General features: G+C 45.7%; 3 protein-coding genes across 3 annotated transcripts in view; 1 reads left to right on the top strand and 2 right to left on the bottom strand.

Annotated features, from left to right (window-relative positions):
• Positions 1–18,350, bottom strand: part of LOC138717113 (baculoviral IAP repeat-containing protein 5-like) — a 197,804-nt gene that overhangs the window by 154,994 nt on the left and 24,460 nt on the right. The gene's annotated exons all lie outside the window — the stretch shown is intronic.
• On the top strand, positions 1,491–2,938 carry RBBP9 (RB binding protein 9, serine hydrolase). The gene is given in 4 exon segments (XM_069851535.1): positions 1,491–1,626; positions 1,991–2,000; positions 2,100–2,184; positions 2,187–2,938. Coding segments are annotated over 4 exon segments (429 nt in total). The 3' UTR covers positions 2,385–2,938.
• POLR3F (RNA polymerase III subunit F) lies at positions 6,103–17,057 on the bottom strand. Its single transcript, XM_069850370.1, has 9 exons — positions 16,957–17,057; positions 15,519–15,636; positions 14,329–14,396; positions 13,149–13,216; positions 12,268–12,380; positions 9,892–10,035; positions 9,309–9,416; positions 8,033–8,224; positions 6,103–6,772 (listed from the first exon to the last, which is right to left on the bottom strand). Exons 1-9 carry the CDS (start codon positions 17,010–17,012, stop codon positions 6,695–6,697), a joined length of 945 nt encoding a protein of 314 aa, XP_069706471.1. The 5' UTR covers positions 17,013–17,057; the 3' UTR covers positions 6,103–6,694.

Genomic DNA, 18,350 nt, shown 5'->3' with positions numbered 1-18,350 from the left:
CAACCATTCCCATCAAACGCTAAACCATATCCCTCAGCACCTCATCCACCCGTGCCTTAAACACCTCCAGGGAAGGTGACTCAACCACCTCCCTGGGCAGCCTGTTCCAGTGCCCAATGACCCTTTCTGTAAAGAATTTTTTCCTAACGTCTAGCCTAAACCTCCCCTGGCGGAGCTTGAGGCCATTCCCTCTTGTCCTGTCCCCTGTCACTTGGGAGAAGAGGCCAGCACCCTCCTCTCTACAACGTCCTTTCAGGTAGTTGTAGGGAGCAATGAGGTCTCCCCTCAGCCTCCTCTTCTCCAGGCTAAACAACCCCAGTTCTCTCAGCCGCTCCTCATAAGGCCTGTTCTCCAGCCCTTTCACCAGCTTTGTTGCTCTTCTCTGGACTCTCTCCAGAGCCTCAACATCCTTCTTGTGGTGAGGGGCCCAGAACTGAACACAGTATTCGAGGAGCGGTCTCACCAGTGCCGAGTACAGAGGGAGGATAACCTCCCTGGACCTGCTGGTCACACCGTTTCTGATACAAGCCAAGAGGACAAGAGGGAATGGCCTCAAACTCCGCCAAGGGAGGTTCAGGCTGAACATTAGGAAAAAATTTTTCACGGAGAGGGTCATTGGGCACTGGAACAGGCTGCCCAGGGAGGTGGTTGAGTCACCTTCCCTGGAGGTGTTTAAGCGACAGGTGGACGAGGTGCTGAGGGGCATGGTTTAGTCATTGATAGGAATGGTTGGACTCGATGATCCTGTGGGTCTTTTCCAACCTGGTGATTCTATGATTTCCTCTCATCCTATCACTTGCTTCTTGGAAGAAGAGATCAGTGGTCACCTCGGTTCAATCTCCTTTCATGGCACTGTAGAGAGTGATGAGGTCTCCCATCAGCCTCCTCTTCTCCAGTCTAAACAACCTGTGAGAAACACTTATTCACTCATGAAATACTGAAAAGGACAAAGTGTTCAAAGCAAAGGCAATAGTATTTTTATTTTACAATTTAGCGCTGAATTGGATGCCCTTCTAAAAAAGGCATAACATCTTACAAAAGCAGCATACTAGTTTTAGAAAAAAGAACCATGTAAGTTCTCAAAGAATTTTTATTTTTTTAGGTTATCTGGAAACTTCCTTCAGGTTATCTCCTGACCCAAGACAACTACACCTCACAAGTTAATAAAGCACATCAATAAATTCTTGCAGCCCTAAGACAGGTTATCTCTTGACCTAAAACAGCTACATCTTACAAGACAATTAAGCATATCAATAAATTTTTGCAACTCTAAGAAAGTGTTTATTCTTTCAGGTTATTCCTCCATGTCTAGAGATTGTCTGCATGTTATCTCTTGATACAAGACAGATTTATATTACAAGATAATTAAACATACAAACCAGCTGCAGGAAAACTTATCAATTAATTCTCAAAAAAAACAGTTCCCTCAGCTGCTCCTCATGGCCCCTGTGCTTCAGACCCTTCCCCAGATCTATTCCCCTCCTCTGGACATGCTCCAGCATCTCAATGTCCTTCTTGTAGTGAGGAGCCCAAACCTGATCACAGGATTCAAGGTGCGGCCACTTATCGTGTAGATGTCTGCCTACACATCTGATAGAGCAGATTAAAAGCACAAAAGAGCCAGTGGTATGGAGATCTACTGAATCAGGTCGCATTGCATCCTACCAGTTAACCAGCACAAGAAACATGAAAGATGGCCAGATTGTGGAGCTCAGGTTGCCTGTAGAGGCCAACTGCAGGATGATATTAATTCTTTCCACTCTGAGCTCTCTGGGACACATCTTTCATTTTCCTTAGCTGTATGAAGTTTTTGGTAAAATCATGCATAGGAAACATGGCCAACTTTTATATAAAATAAGCACTTAGGAATAGAAATATATTTTACATGTTACCGCAATCCACAATGTGATGCTTGGCTAGTAAAAAAAAAAAAAAAGGACACTCTCTTCTCAGTCGTCAAGCACTTGTAAAAATTTGTGACTGCTCGCAGTTCACAGACTGTGCTAAGAGTTTGTTTACACTAGAAACAGCAATAAGTTAATCAAACAATTGAAGAAGGAAGGATGAGGTTTTCAACTCTGTTCTCTGTGCCCCTCAAGATATTTCAACAGGCCCTGGCAGTGGAAGAAGATCCAATGAAACCGCTGTTGGGATATTGTAGAGCTTGGATCTGTGAGCAGTCCTTCTTCCCTTCCCTGAAAGGACAGAAGGAATTCTCTGACAGATAAGGAGCAGAACTGCGCAAGTACACAGATAGGGGCCATTTTCAGAACACTGAATTCCACAGGGAGATTTGCATTATCCAGAGAATGCTTGAGGAAAGTGCTTTACCCAAGAGCCACTCGTTCCTTCTTCCCAGGGTGAGAAGGTATATTTTCGACTGAAGCATCTAACAGTGGAGAGCAATATTTCAGGTCCAAAACAAAGCAAAATGAGGTGATGTCTGAGCTGAATATTAATATTGCCTTCCCCGCTTCCTAACATAAGGCAAGTTGTGTGCTCTGCAGCTGTTAAATCTGCTTGTATAAAATCTGAACACAAGCAGAAAGATCACAAAATCAGTGAGAATAAAAAAATTGCTACCTATGCTTATTTGCTAAAATTCAAATTACTACTATTATGAATGTCCTCAAAGCCAGGACTTGCTCTCCAAGCACTATCAGTAAGAAGCGGAGCAAATCTGCTCTTCTGGACTTGATAGTTTATCATTCATTTTACATCTTCCTTACATTACCACGTCTCCAAAGCAATGCAGGGCTGTAAGGCCATGCTGTCCCCACCCTGCTAGCGTTATATTAATTAAACATTGACCAACTATCGTGAGTTTTCAAGGGGAGCAGAATCCTAAAGTCCTGTGTTTCTAGACCAAATAACTAAAGTGAAAGCTTTCTCATTCTTCTGTTTTCCTGGAAGAATCACAGACTTATTCAAAAAGTGAGAGAGGGGTGAAAACACAGGCTACCTACATCAGCCTCAACTTGTTTCAACAGCTGGAAGAGAATGCTTTGAGCTCTCTTTCCCTTCTATCCACTACCCCAGGATTTCCTGAAGAGCATGCAAAGTGCAATAATGAACTTCCTCAGAGGGAAGTAAACATTTTCAACAAGAACTTGGACACCACCCGTGGAGCTTCTCACAGCACCTTTTTGTCTCCTCCAGGCACGTCTGAGAGCCTGGGTGCCAGTTTCTCACAGGTGAACAGACTGAAAGCCCCAACCCTGTGAAGCAAGAGGGGAAGGTGGTCTGTTTGTGGCAGGGGACAGACCTCTTTCACGTGTCTGTAGTCTGTTTCAAAGCATGAGATGCTCAGCAGCAAAAGGAGGTGGAGGCAAGCAGGAAACCAGAGCAAGGTTTAAGAGTTTTCTCTTCTCTTTCTTGATCCCTAGGGTAGTCACGCCAGGATGGGACAGAAGATGGCACTCGAACAGCACCAGATGAACAACCATCACTTTTTTTCATTAGTCTAAATGAAACAAGCAAACCCAGGACAAACCTAACACCCATTTAGCTACAGGGTAAACGTTTTCATTATCAAAGCTTCAAGTTATGTTAATGTTTTAAACTTTGGACTGTAAGGGCAAGAGATGTTAAACAGCACCTGCAAGCTGTGCTTTCCCTTAGTTCACAACCCAGCCTGGTACTGTAGTTAATGTTTCTCTTGGAAAGAAAAAGCAATCTTGAGCTTGATTCCGTGTGAAAATGGCCTCTGGGTGTAACTACCCTCCAACACACTTTTGTACAGTGGTTACTGCTGGAGAGGAAATGGCCCAGAACCACCAGGTAGGGTCACAGTGGGGTCCACACGCCCTGGAGCTCACGGTAACAGGACTTACATTAAGGGGGCTCACATTAATGGGGCTCCACTGCAACAGGGCCAGCTCTCCAACCCTGGATGCTCCTCGAAGCCCTGTAGCAGCTCCACTGTGATCTCCCCTATGAGGATTGCGTAAAGAAATGAGCAGATCATGCTTCCAAGTGTATGATGTTATCTATGTTTTGAGGGTTAACTTTGGTGTTTTCATATTCAGTATGGGAGTGAGTATTGCAGCTTCCTCCACATTTGAGAAGTCTTGTTACAGCTGCAGCACTAAGAAGCTTCAGAGACAAAGGTCATTGCAACCAGATAAACCAAATACAAAAGAGCCAGAATTTGAAGATCTTAACAAACCAGTTCTTTGCTACCTAAAGCTGTTCAATGACAAGCTCTCTTCCCTTTTTCTCATCGCCAGTGAGTATGGTTATACTGCAAGTGACATACCTGCATGATAAAGGCATTTTGCTTCCTGAAAGCTATCTTCCAGCTGCAGTAGAGCACAAACAATGTCTTATCTCTGCAGCAGCAGGATTCAGGGCTCCATTGTGTTCTGTCCTCTTTGAACTCAGGAAGACAAAGGAAACCCCGGCCCCACACCTCAGTGGAGTTACCTTTGGCCACATAACGGATATCTGAAGCTGAGGTTGAGGCTCTGAACAGTGAAATGAGCAGTGTTTTCCTCCGGCTTCAGCGTGCTGAGTGGTTAAAGAGGGCAAAGGAAGAACAAACAGCTGAGCATTTCACCCCCACATCTCTTTTGTGAGAGCTCTTCTGCCTCTGTGGAGATATGCGTTCCTGTCACCTCCAGACAACATTGCAACAAAACGAAGAGCAGTGGGTGCTCACACTAGCTAATGCAATTAAACTGCTTCCACAGACACTTATCAGAACTAGTTGTTTGCTCCAGTCAGAGACAGCATGCCTGGGTGCTCCCAAACAAGGAGCCTTTGCCTCTAGATCATACTCTCCCTGTGTGGGACAGGAACCACATTGTTTTCTTTTTACAGCACTTAACTGGTGTTAGCCTTCTGTCTACAGCCCACACTATCAGTAGGAAAATAAGAACTGAGCAAGATTTGAACACTTCTGTGTGTGATCCAGGCTGCTTTTAGAAGGTGCAAACTCCTGGACAGGATTGAAATTTGCCAGTGTAAAATTTCTTACCCTTATTAGGTGAACTGTCTCTCCATATCTCTCTGTTAGTCCACTGTTTATTACTCGTGGTCACTGATAACTCTATTGTACAGGTGCTTGAACATTCCCCTCCCAACACAGTATCCAGGAAAGCTTATTTTCCAACAGGGAATTCTGAAAAGAAGTAGAAGCGACCTGTCTACTGTTGTGCTTGACCCGCCCATTGTTTCCCAGTTTTGGGAGGCTATTGTGAAGATAGTGAGTGCTTGCATAGACATCCAGCCCTGATGCTGCAAGATTAAGCCACAGCAAATTGTAATGGGACCAGTCATTTTCTGCACAGCTTATGTGCCTACACTGCATTATTCCAGCCTTCTGTCATTCTGGATGGTGGAAGCACTGGCTGGACCATATATACACAATATCCTCATTTATGAAGAAGGAGCTGACTTTTTTCCCCTCCTAGAGGTTGCTTGATTATAGGTTAAGGAAGAGGTGGAGTAACTAATGAGCATAACGGAGTTGGTACAAAATCTCTTTACTTCCCAAGCAGGGTTTGAACCTTACATTTTTCAGACACTATCACCCCTCTAGTATTACCAGATGGACATGGATAGCCAGAGGAGACCAGACACAGCTCTAAGAGGTCTATGGCCCAGCATACCCTGGGCACAAGGCTCATAACAGCACCACAGTCTGTATGGCATTGCCAGTTCATCAGCCCAGAATAACACATAAGATCCAGAAGTGTCACACTTAGGAGAAACACAAATTGGCTCTACATTGCAGGAAGAGAATGTGCTTTTTGATTATATACCTTCTCATGCCCTTCTCAGATCACAAACCAAGGTCAGAGGCCATATTTATGTACAAACAACTGTCACTGGAATCTTTTTCAACCCTGAGGGCATTCAGGTAATATATAATTTTTTTCCCTGTACTGTCAAGCCAGAGGAACTCTTTCTCTTCTGGAAAACACATCTTCTCAGAACACTTATACTCAAAATTGCAGCTGACATACCTATATATGTGATGCAGCTGCCCAGACACAGCAACACAATTTGATGATGATTTTGTGGCTGTCAGATGAAAGAATAAATAGAACAGATGCATCACCAGGCAATGGCCGCAACAAAGGGAATGAAGCACAGGTGTACATGAGAAAAATCAGGATTTTAATAATAAATTACCAGGTAAGAAAGACAATAAAGAATCAGTGAGTTCTGCTCGACATACTCAGGATGTTTCCCACATCGGATTCTTCATCTTCCATGAGTTATCACAGGAGAAAGGTATCAGCTTGAGGACTTAAGGACTCACCAGCAGCATCAGTCTGACAGCAAAGTTTGGGATCTCATTCTTGGCAATACTCACTAGCAGTCTTTCTGATCAGCTAATGACTTACTTTTATTAAAAATAAGCATCTGTGGAATACTCAACACAATCCTTGGAATCCATCACCATCCATCTGTTAATTGGCACTTTTCAAGTCATGCAAATAATTTATGGGACAAGAACGGATCTACATTTCCACTTCAGCCTTGATCTTCACTGTTGACTGAATTTACAGTCCACTCATAGGACTCCTCATGCAACTGATATGCTGCTGCTTTATGTTTCATTAAAAACAAAGTCACTCCGTGTCCTGAAGTTGCTCTCAAATTTAGAAGTTCACTTTTAAAAAGAGCAAGCAGCTTTGTCATCTTGGCTGTGAAGCACAAATTCCATTTACAGTTTTCTTTCACTTCAAAATTCCAACCACTCTGTCATGTAAATACAGTTTGATGGAGAAATCTCACCACCTTCATGGCAATCATCAAAAACCTGCAAAAGAAAGCCCTGGGTCAGCAGCGCAATTATAGATAGCAAGCACAATATAACTGGAAGTAATGTACTCGCATGTTTTCTGCTCCTTCCCCAGTAGAAAAGCAGTAGTCTAACAGAGGCAAAAATCCTGGAAGGCCTATTCCAGCTTTGAGAAAGAAAAGCAAAACAGACCCCGCTGTAGTATAACAGAATCATAGGATCAATAAGGTTGGAAAAGACCTCTAAGATCATCAGCTCCAATTATCAGCCCAACCCCACTATGCCTACCAAATCATGTCCTGAAGGGCCACATCTACATTTTTTTTGAACACCTCCAAGGATGGTGACTCCACCACTTCCCTGGGCAGCCTCTTCCAGTGCTTCATCGCTCTTTCAGGGAAGAAATTTTTCCTAATAGCCAATCTAAAATCCAGGCTGAGGAAGTTGTGATTGTGAGCCTGGAGAAGAGAAGGCCCCAGTGAGACCTTAAAGCAGCCTTCCAGTACCTGAAGGGGGCTACAGGATAGCAGGGAGAGGGACTTTTATTAGAGTGTGCAGGGACAGGGCAAGGGGAATGGCTTTACATTGGAAGTGTTCAAGACTTAGATATCTTAGACGTTAGGAAGACATTCTTCATGATGAGGGTGATGAGGCACTGGCACAGGTTGCCCAGAGAAGTCATGGATGCTCCATCCCTGGAGGTGTTCAAGGCCAGGCTGGATGGGGCCTTGAGCAACCTGATCCAGTGGAAAGTGTCCCTGCCCATGGCAGGGGATTGGAACTGGATGGGCTTTAAGGTCCCTTCCAACTCAAAAAACATTCTATGATTCTAAATCTCCCCTCCAAACTTGAGGCCATTTCCTCTTGTCCTATCAGTTGGCAGAAAATTATGTAGGTAAGTAAGGAGTAAATGATGCAAACAGACATACTGACAAATTTTACCTAGATATCACTTTACAGTCCAAGCACGACAGATCAATTGCTAGACAGAAATAAGTCAGCTTGTTAAAGACATAAATAGGCAAACTTGGGGTCAGAAAATACAATTTGGAAAGGGCTGTACTTGACAGTTCCCTTTCACATACAGTCCAGTAAAAAGACAGGATAAAAGTGCAAAACATCCTGGAGTAAACTAAAGAATTTGCCTCTTATTCCATACCTAAGGCTATGGATAACACATGTAAATGTAGCTGGTTTAGAAAGCCATGAGGATCCCTCACGGATATAACCTGGCAGTGTGTAGACTGTATACATTCATATACAGCATTAGTTACTCACAGGGCAGAGTCCACAGGGCGTCCTGACTAATCCAGTAGGTTGTATCAGAGGACTTATGGCTCTGTACAGCTTCATCTGTCCATCCACACTGCCTACTGTCCCTTCCTTTGCAGCAATAATCGTCATCTCCACTTTTCCATCATATATCAGCGTATTTAAAATGGTTTCAATGTCTTCCATTGACAACTCTACCTAAGAAACAATGTGTAAAACAAATATTAGGAAAGACCCAGGCCAATAAGTCCTGCAAGGAGGAATGAGGAAACACCACGAGTAACAAATCCTTAGAGTTCTAACTGAGCCCAGATAAAGGCACAACTCTCACTGGACACTTAATGAGGTTGTCCCTGGACAACCTGTGTGAGTGCTTCACCACCCTCACAGTAACAAATTTCTTCCTTATATCCAGTCTAAATATCTCCCCTTTCAACTAAAAGCTATTCCCCCTCATCCTATCCCTGCACACCCTGATAAAGAGCTGCCCTCCAGCTTTCCTATAGCCCCTTTCAGTACTGAAAGGCTGCTGTAAGATCTCTACAGAACCTTCTCTTCTCCAGGCTGAACAACCCTAACTTTCTCAAGCCTGTCCTCATACAGGAGGGGTGCTCCAGCCCGCAGATCATCTTCGTGGCCTCCTCTGGACTCACTCTAACAGATCCAGCTCCTTCCTGTGCCGAGGGTCACAGAGCTGGACACAGGACTCTAGGTAAAAGCAAATACCAATACCTCCTACTTCCCAAGCACTCAAGGATTACAATAGCCTTGGCTTACCAAAACAAACTACCCCGTGCACCTCAAGTGTTCACATCATCCTAGCATGATAAATTTTCAGTTCTAAGGAAAACAATCATGAAAGTAAAAAAAAGACAAGTCTGCTGGTGATATACCTGTTTATGGTGCCCAATAAATCGGAGGGGGTTTTCCTCCTTTTTTTCCCTCCCATCAAACTGCTTTAAGTGTACAGGCAAACTTGAGAGAAGATATAAAATATAAACCGGTTGAGATCATTAAAGGAAAACTGCCTCCAAGCAAGTTTTACTCAAACAAGGACGTAAATGCTAATTCTTATGTTGTCTTTGAAAACCTACATGTACAAACTATCATGGAGTCTCACACAGTAGCAACGATCTCCTCAAAAAGCAACACAGCAGCAAAGCCCACCCCTACTACAGGAACTAAAACACTTCTTGGACCCTCACAAAATCTGCAGGACACAACTCCTATCGCTAGCCACGCACAGACAATTTTGACTGAAGTAACACGAATCTTTTCTGACCTTACTGATACCCAGCTCACAGATGTATTTCCACACCTCATGGGATGAGGCAAACGAGCTGTTCCTCTGTATCATAGGGTTCTGTTTGCTCTCTCGAGCTACCTCTGCCTGAGGAAAAAGCAGAGATGAGTTACAGTCAGTGCTCCCTGTGTAGAGCCTCCTTCATGGTTCAGTTTCAGGCAGATTGAAATACAAAAATCAATTTTCAAACCATTTCTGGGACGTGTTTTTTTACTTAGCATTTTAAAGCTATATCCTTAAGGCTGACGTACGTGAGACAACACAGTACACAAACATAATTTTACACTAAATATGACACAAAATTTACAGTGGTTTAGATAAATACGAAGGAATATCAGCATTTAGCATTTTGTTGACAAGAACTCTCTGTTGTACCTAGCGCTGGTTAAAATGTATTTTAACAGAGAGAAGGCTTCGCCCGCAGTTAAACTAGAGAAGATTGTTCTCTAGGCAGAGCTGACTGACTGCTGCCTTTAGTGCTCTCAGAAAAAAAGGAGCTCTGTTTTATAAGGAAAATACTTGCTCAAAACAAATGGGAGGTGACTTTAGTAGCAGCACTCACCTTACTCTGTAGAAATTTAAAGCACTGTTGATTTAACACCTCCACAAATTCCGACTCGAAGTCTTGGTCACTGTACCAAGCCCCACCAGTCACTGACCGGTCCGGCTGCAGGTTATACAGCATGTACACCTTCTTCTTGGATGCCTGTGGGAAAAAAGTACACAGCTCTCAACAGCTGAATGGCTTCCATAGAAAGGAAGATTTAAGAAGCTCTCTGCAAAAGGAAGCGTTCATTACTCCTGAAACCTGGGGCACGGCAATCCAGCTGACTTGAGTTATCCTTAACAAGTTGGACCCTCAAGTAACATGAAGATGAAGAGAAGATCAACACTTCCAATTCCAAATCATTTTATAACAGCATTAAAAGAGAGAATCCTGCTAACAGTGTGCACACAATATAAACTCACTGGAGAAGATCTCAGAGTTTAAGTTTAGCTTACTGATGCTAATCCCCTCCACAGTCAAAGGAGGGCAGGAAAGTGTCTTTAGAAGACAGCAAAGACAAATTAAACAGAGATGCTTTTAACTGTTTGTGCAGGATTCAACCCATGCAGTGATGGCAGGAAGACCTCTACACAATTAAACACCGCAGCTGCTATTAGCCCTTGTGAGACCGCTCTGCACTACCACACCTGGACAGGGTGAAGGGGAATGCTGATTCCATCCCAATATTAGCAGTCAGTTAGAGGAGAATGGTTACCAAAAGGACTGCTCAGCAACCATTGAAGCAATTTTAGCAGTGTTACATCCCCTGTGTGACCAGACGTAGCCAGCATCTCTCGTAAGAATGTGAAAAAGCAGCTTCTTATGTTCAACTTCTTTAACTACATTTTATTTTGGAAGTTACTCTTGCCTCTCACTCCTTCCAGCCCCCACCACAAAGACACATATGCCAGCCAAGGTATTGCCTCCATGGTGCAGGCAAGATTGGCACATAGAAAAGTCACACAACACAAAACTTGCAAAAGTTCACAAGCAAGTGGTGCTCCTGGTTTACCAGGCCCTACAAAAACACAGAATCTCTGCTGTAAACCAGCAGAATGTCCAAGCAACATGCTAATACAAATATTTACAATTAAGCAGGTAAGGGAGAGCAGGATGCTGCATGAGCATTGGAACAGTGTGAGAGAAAGTATGGAAAAGAATAAGGCCTACTCTGATATGTGGACTGTTTGCACACAAGAACATACTTCAGTAACCGAAACAAAGTAGAGGAACCAAGACTAGGACAGAATCAGATCTCTTAGAAATTGTTTAAAGTAAACAATACAAATGCAGCATGAAGCAGATAAGTGAAGAGAGTTTCAGGATTTCTGGTGTAGAGGAACTTTATAAGGCCACATGCAGCCAGGTGATGGTATCAGCAGTCCCTTGTAAAAGGCTGAGATTGCTGAAGTATCAGAAACACCAAATTATGGTACAGCAACACTGGAACCAACAGAGAAAACATAATTATGGGCAGATTGCTTCTTTGCGTGGAGACTGAATGGAGAAAAAGAGAAGAGTGGTAGAAAAGTGAAGAAGCAATAAAGGAAAGTACATTACAAAAATCAGAGACCAAGAGAGGGCAGGATCTATAGACAACATAAGTGTGGATGCCTACAGATGGCAGAGCAGTTGACCTGCAGACCCAAGCCCATTAGGATGCTGGAGAGAACCCCACCAGACTCTTCCCTAGGTTTATGTGCTAAAGATCAGCTGTGGTGGCACAGAGAAAATGGTGACACAACTGCAGATGAGCAGCAAGCAGCGCAAGAGGTCTGTGAGGGGTAAGAAAGCTATAACAGCAGTTGTGTGCAATAAAGAACTAAGAGAACTAAAACTGCAATTTGATAGCAATAGTGTGTAATTAGCGGTGGGAAGAGTGACAGAACTGTATATTAATAGTGGTATGATAATTAATTAATCAGTTTATTAGTGGTATGTTGATTACAGAATCACAGAATCACAGAATAACCAGGTTGGAAGAGACCCACCGGATCACCGAGTCCAACCATTCCTACCAAACACTAAACCATATCCCTCAGCACCTCGTCCACCCGTGCCTTAAACACCTCCAGGGAAGGTGACTCAACCACCTCCCTGGGCAGCCTGTTCCAGTGCCCAATGACCCTTTCTGTAAAGAATTTTTTCCTAACGTCTAGCCTAAACCTCCCCTGTCGGAGCTTGAGGCCATACTTAATAAACATGACAGCCTCTCATATTTGTTGCAACTCAGACCTGCGCACTAAACGCAAAGTCAAACACTGGCACACAGTCAGTGAAAAAGCTGGAGACAGAATTGGGTTTCTCTGCTCCCAGCTCCCTGTTCAAACACACACAGCGTGCAGCAAATGGTCAACATTGTTAAAAAAAAAGAAGTCACAAAATACTCACTGCTACAGATTTAACCGCCTTAATTAGTTTCTTGCTTTCCAAATTTTTCAGTATCTTGTTGATCTCCGTTAAAGGCAAATTGCTTTTGTATCTGATGTCCCTGCTCCAAATACCTGATTAAAAACAGAGAAGTGAACAGAAATGAATAGGAGAAACCACTTGTTTATGCACATACTCACAAACCAAAAGCCACACCACAACATTGCTCAACTCGTTTGCCAACCATGGGATGTCTCCTTAATCCTATTGCTCCTGGCAAAAGGGAGGGAAGGACAGAAGGGGATGGAACAGAACAGATAAAACCAAGAAATGCCCACCACAACCACTATGCCCTTCTGCCCTTTTCCACTCCTTCGAGAGCTCTTACAAATGGATCCCATTTTCCTGCCAACACAAGTGCACAAGAGAATTGTTCTTGCATTGTTAAGTAACAAATGTTCGCTTCAACTAAAACATGAAGCCATTTCTACTCACCACCTCTCAACCACAGTGTGCAACAACTGCTGGGAAAGCCTGGTTTCTCACAATGGTTTCTCCTGGCAGCACACCTCTTAAATCCAATATGGATATCACGTTTTCTTTTAAGTAGGGAATATTCTGCAGATTCCTTAGGTTGAGAGTTCCATAGATAACTCGTAATTAATACTCCAAGAATTCTGAAAGAGCTCCGCCGAAAGTCAGCCAAGACAGGTTCTTATTTTAATAGAGAAATATATCACTTTCTCTTTGTTTTTTTTAAAAAGTGGGCACGTGGAACATACAGACCTGGTATGGGGACTCTAGATTTCATATTTATATTGCCTGGATAACCATTTGTTTGGACAGGAATGGTTCCATAAGTAAACAGAGTCAGCATCATTCACAATTATAATTTAAACTACCTTTGTTGCCTGCATCTTCTATAATTTGGTAAACCAGCTTCTCTTGATTGTCAGAGCCTTTCATTTTACTGTAAAATAAGACAGACATCAGGATTTTTGAAAGGTCCGAAATTTGAAAGAAGTTGGATTTGCTTTAAACCTAAAACAAGGACTATGAAAAAACAATGCATTAAGGGAAAAAAAATCCTATATAGTCAGCCAGTCACTGGCAAACACAACACACAACACCAAGCCTCACTGGATCAAGCCAAGCTCACCAGTAAGAAGCCACGGTGAAGAGAAAAGAGTGCATCACGAACAAGAAGTGACTAAGCAGGAGTCACCCAGCTTGTCATGACAATGGGGAATTCAGAGTCACGTACTAACACAAATATGGAACATCAAACACAGCTCAGAGCATAAGTTAGGATTCTGTCTCTAGACTGAGCATCTTCAAAGGGAGAGCAGCAGACTTCCATCTCTAAAATATGTCTTTTCAATGGTATGAGAAAGCCTCAACTCAGCAATCTTTCTCTAAAGCATCTGAAAGAGAGGATGATATGCCTGCACAGAGGATAACTTTGAAGGACATTTCTTTCTGTTAGCATTTCTAGGCATCTTTTACCCCAATTTATGCAGGCATCACATGACACGATTTGCAGGTATGTTTTAATAGACCAAAGAGCAGGAGTTCAAGCAGAAGAGCTGTCAGTACGAGCGCTGATAGTACTGACAACCTGATCTAGGGGAAGGTGCCCCTGCCCATGGCAGAAGGGTTGGAACTGGGTGATTTTCAAGGTCCCTTCCAATGCACACCATGGCATGATTCTGCAATCATGTGCAGTGAGGAAGGCCACAGAACAACAATTTGCAGACAGCTTGGTCAGGCTCCAGCAGGATTTCACCTGAGCACGTTCATATGTGTACAGAGATCACTTCGCTGTCATCTGGACCAGGAACTGTGCTAGGCAGTTACAGTCATAGTCCCATGGCACCTTTGGCTTAGCAGAAACTACAACACCTGAAGCAGTTTTCAGGATGAGCTCGGGGGATTTATGTGCACCCTCCTGTAACAGCTAGGTCCTCTAACACCCACGGTACAGAATCCATGTTACATTGGTGAAATGTCTTCTCCGCAATACAGCATTAGAGTTACAGAATGGCATTCCAAGTGGATTTATCCAGAAAACACGAGGCTTACCTTGCGTTCTGAGACTCTTTGATTCTGTAGAGGAGACCTGCATTGCTCCTGAGAAGGTCCAGCTGCCCCTAGTAGAGAAACACAATGCAAGTAATTCCCTTAAAAGAGCTCATTTCAGAACATGACAAAAATCTTCTGAAAATAAAAACCTCATTTTAAGTCAGCTGAATAAGGAAAAGGGAAAAGAAACATTTCAAACCACTGGAAATAGTAACACCCCTGAGGATATTTGTTCCCTAAAAGTACAATAATACTCTTGAGGATATTTCTCCACCCACCCCCAACAAGAAGTATGTGCTTATCATCAGCTATCAGAAATAACAAATACAGCTCCCAACCCCTCCCACAACATCTAGGCACTCCACATTGTACGAGGAACATCAAATTCCCATATACTTTGCTCTCACCTTCCACCAAAACACTCCTTTGCATGGTCACCCACACATCACATCGGAGCTCTACTGCACAAACTCTGAACAATTCTGACTTCCAGAAGCAAAGTTCTGTTATTCACTAAGTACTGATCACTGGAAAACTGCCAATCAGGATTTGCAGGCCCTCTCAGAGGCAAATTACCGGTATTTCCTGCACACAGAACACTTGTTCTGCCCTTGACACTTGTGCCTAGGCCAGGAAAGTTCTTATTCTCTATTTTGAAGAGACAAGCCCAAGAGCATAACTACGTGTAACCGCGTTCACTAACGTCTACTCTTTCATCACAAGCTGAACCTTTCACCATAGTCACAGCCTCATTTCTTATGCATCTGCATATGGGGAAGGGGTCTTTATAAGGGAGTGCATGGATAGGATGAGGGGGAACGGTTTAAAGCCGAAAGAGGGGAGATTTAGGTTAGATAGTAGGAAGAAATTTGTTACTGTGAGGGTGGTGAGGAACTGGCCTAGGTTGCCTGGAGAAGATATGGCTGCCCCATCCCTGGAGGTGTTCACATCCAGGTTGGATGAGGCTTTGAGCAACCTGATCCAGTGGAAAAGTGTCCCTGCCCATGGCAGGAGGGCTGGAACTGGATGAGCTTTAAGGTCTCTTTCAGCCCAAACCATTCCATGGCTCTTATGAAACCCAAAGGGATTAATTTGCCCGCCTGCCTTACAGGCTGCTGCCATGCAGACTGCGTGTAGGAAGAGTTCTTCGGGCTAGCTGAAATACCATGAGGAAGGAGAGATCACCCTACCATGGAGAGGAGCCTGTTGATAGCCATGGCGCGCTGCTGGGCTTCCATGTGAGGCATGTCATTCTGAATCACCTGGTCTGTGATGCCGTGAGGGAACTGATGGCACAGCTCAATAATCCTGGGGGAGGAGAAAAGCGAGTTCAAAATCATGTCCTATTGCATCCTAACCCAGATCCAAACAGCATTAGAGGCAGACTGGTAGAGGGGGAAAAGAATCTCTCGTGAGGAAAGTGCCCATGAACTGCTGCTTGGCCATATTTATTGAGGGAACTTGGCATCTGCTCTCCAAGTGAACAAATCTGCTGGACAAACAGCCTTTACTTTCCGAACAACACCAAGCGTGGTGCTTCATCCCAGTTCTCTTCAGCTCTCATTATCAACAACCTGGACTTAAAACTCCCTGCGGAGATTCATTACAGAAAAGGTTCTGATGGGAGGGAATTGCTGGCTACTTTGAGAATGCAAATACTGATAAAATACCTTTTAGAAATAAATCACTTAATGCAGAACAGCCATTCCAACAGCCATTGGAACCCTGTTCCAAGATCAGAAAGGCCGAAGGGCAGCTGAAGGCAACATGAACGTGTTGCTGTCGACACTCTTGAGAGCAAAGAGGCCCTGCAGAGGGATCTGGACAACCTGGAGAGCTGGACAACCGGGAGAGCTGGGCAATCGCCAGCTGCATGGAGGAAAACAAGGGAAAGAGCTGATATTTGCACCAGGGACATGGCAGCCCTGTATGTCCATACAGGAAGTGAGAGGCTGGAGAGCAGCCCTGCAGAAAGGAATCTGAGGGTTCTGGTCAATGGCAACACCAGCAACAGTGGAACATGAGCCAGCAAGGCCCTGGCAGCCAAGAGGGGAACCATGTCCAGGGTGGGGGCATCCAGCATGGCATCACCAGCACCACCAGGGAGGAGATTGTCTGCTCTGCTCCACACTGGTGTGGCCCCACCTCAAGTACTGGGTGCAGTTTGGGCACCACAGGGTAAAAAGGACATAAAGCTACTGGAGAGGGTCCAGATGAGGCCACAAAGTTGGTGAAGGGTTTCGAGGGGAAGCTGTATAAGGAATGGCTGAAGTCACTTGGTCTGGTCAGCCTGGAGAAGACTGAGGGGAGACCTCATCGTGGTCTGCAGCTTCCTCGCAAGAGGAGGAGGAAAAGCAGGTGCTGAGCTCTCTTTACCCGAGGGAATGACAGGATGATGTGCCAGGGGAAGGTTGGGTTGGATATTAGGAAAAGGCTCTTCACCCAGAGGGTGGTGGAGCGCTGGCGCAGGCTGCCCAGGGAGGCAGTCACAGCGCCAATCCTGACAATATTCCAGGAGCGTTTGGCCACCGCCCTCAGACACACGGTGCCAATGTTGGGGTGCCCTGTGCAGGGACAGGAGCTGGGCTCCGTGACCCGTGCGGTCCCTCCCAGCCCTTCGCCCCGCACCTGCTCTCGATCTCCACGGGGTCGGGTGTCTCCGCCTTCACCCTCACCTCGGCCATGGCGCCCGGGCGGCGCCGACGGTGACGTCAGAGCCGAGCGACGGGAGTGGGAGATGGGGAGCGGCGCCGGTTGCCGGGCAACGGGGGCGGGGAGCGAGCGGTAGGGGCGGGGGGAGCAGGGTGAGCGGGGATCGAGTGCGGAGGGCAGGGATCCATCGGGGTGGGCGGTGTGAGCAGGGGTCAAGCAGGATGGGCAGGGATCGAGTGGGGCGGGATCAAGAGGGGCAGACAGGGATCGAGTAGGGATTGGGTGGGGTGGGCAGGGATGGAGTGGGGGTGGAGCGAGATGGGATCCAGCAAGGATCAAGCGGGGTCAGCGGGGATCCCGCAGGGTGGAAAGGGGGGGAGTGGGGTGGACGGTGTGAGCAGGGGTCGAGCAGGATGGGATTGAGCGGGGTGGGCAGGGATCGAGTTGGGATCAAGTGGGGTGGGATCCAGCAGGGTGGGCAGGGTGAGAAGGGATCGAGCAGGATAGGATTGGGCGGGGTGGGCAAGGATCAAGTGGGAACAAGTGGGATGGATAGAGATGGAGCAGGGATTGAAGGGACTAAACTGGGTAAGCAGGGATCGAGTGGAGTATGGACGGCTGTGAGATAGGATCGAGTGGGGTGAGCAGGGATGCAGCTGGGATTAAGCAGAGTGGGAAGGGGCTCAGAAGCAAGGATCGAGTGAGGTGGGCAGGGATCAAGTGAAGTGAGCACAGATTAAGTGGAGCAGGCAAGGCTGTGAGACTGGATCCAGGTGGGTGGGTAAGGGTGCATCTGCGATGATGTGTGTGAGCAGGGACGCAGCTGGGATTGAGCAGAGCGGGCAGCGGTTCGGTAGGAAGGATCAGGTGGTGCGGATGGAGCGTGCGGTGGGATCAAGCGGAGTGGGCAAGGGGCTCTGTAGAAGGGATCAAGTGGGGTGGGCAAGGCCATGGCTGAGATCAAGTGTGGTGAGCAGGGATGGATGTGGGATCTACGGGACTGAGGAGGAGCTCAGAAGCAGAGATTTAGTGGTGTGGGCAGAGATTGAGTGTAGTGGACAGTGCTGTGGGCTGGGATCGAGTAGCGTTCAAAGAGGTGGGCAGAGCTGTGGGACAGGACCTTGCAGGGCAGGCAGGCTCCTGCAGTGGGACCAAAGTTAAGTGGCAGAGGCTGTGCAGCAGGGATGGAGCAGGTCAAGGTGGGCTGTGCTGTGAGGGGATGGGAAACGGGGCCTGACCTGGGACAGATCCCATGCTGGGACAGGGGCCGAGCACTCTGGGTTATGCTGCTTGTGTCCCACCAGTGACAGGCTCCCAGAAGGCTGAAACAGGCCAGTGTGCTTTTGGTGCAGGTGTGCCGAGAGCAGGCG

The sequence above is a fragment of the Phaenicophaeus curvirostris genome, chromosome 2 (genome assembly GCF_032191515.1).
Source record: "Phaenicophaeus curvirostris isolate KB17595 chromosome 2, BPBGC_Pcur_1.0, whole genome shotgun sequence".
Taxonomy (NCBI): domain Eukaryota; kingdom Metazoa; phylum Chordata; class Aves; order Cuculiformes; family Cuculidae; genus Phaenicophaeus; species Phaenicophaeus curvirostris.
Note: the sequence above shows the minus strand (reverse complement) of the source record. Positions and strands in the feature narration are given on the sequence as shown.

Excerpts from the sequence above, each read along its gene's own strand:
- POLR3F (XM_069850370.1), bottom strand. The coding sequence starts at position 17,012 with ATGGCCGAGGTGAGGGTGAAGGCGGAGACACCCGACCCCGTGGAGATC. Across the intron at positions 10,036-12,267 it reads AGGCGGTTAAATCTGTAGCA|GCATCCAAGAAGAAGGTGTA; the intron begins GTGAGTATTTTG and ends TTTTTCCCACAG. Across the intron at positions 6,773-8,032 it reads CGCCCTGTGGACTCTGCCCT|GTTTTTGATGATTGCCATGA; the intron begins GTGAGTAACTAA and ends TTTCTTTTGCAG.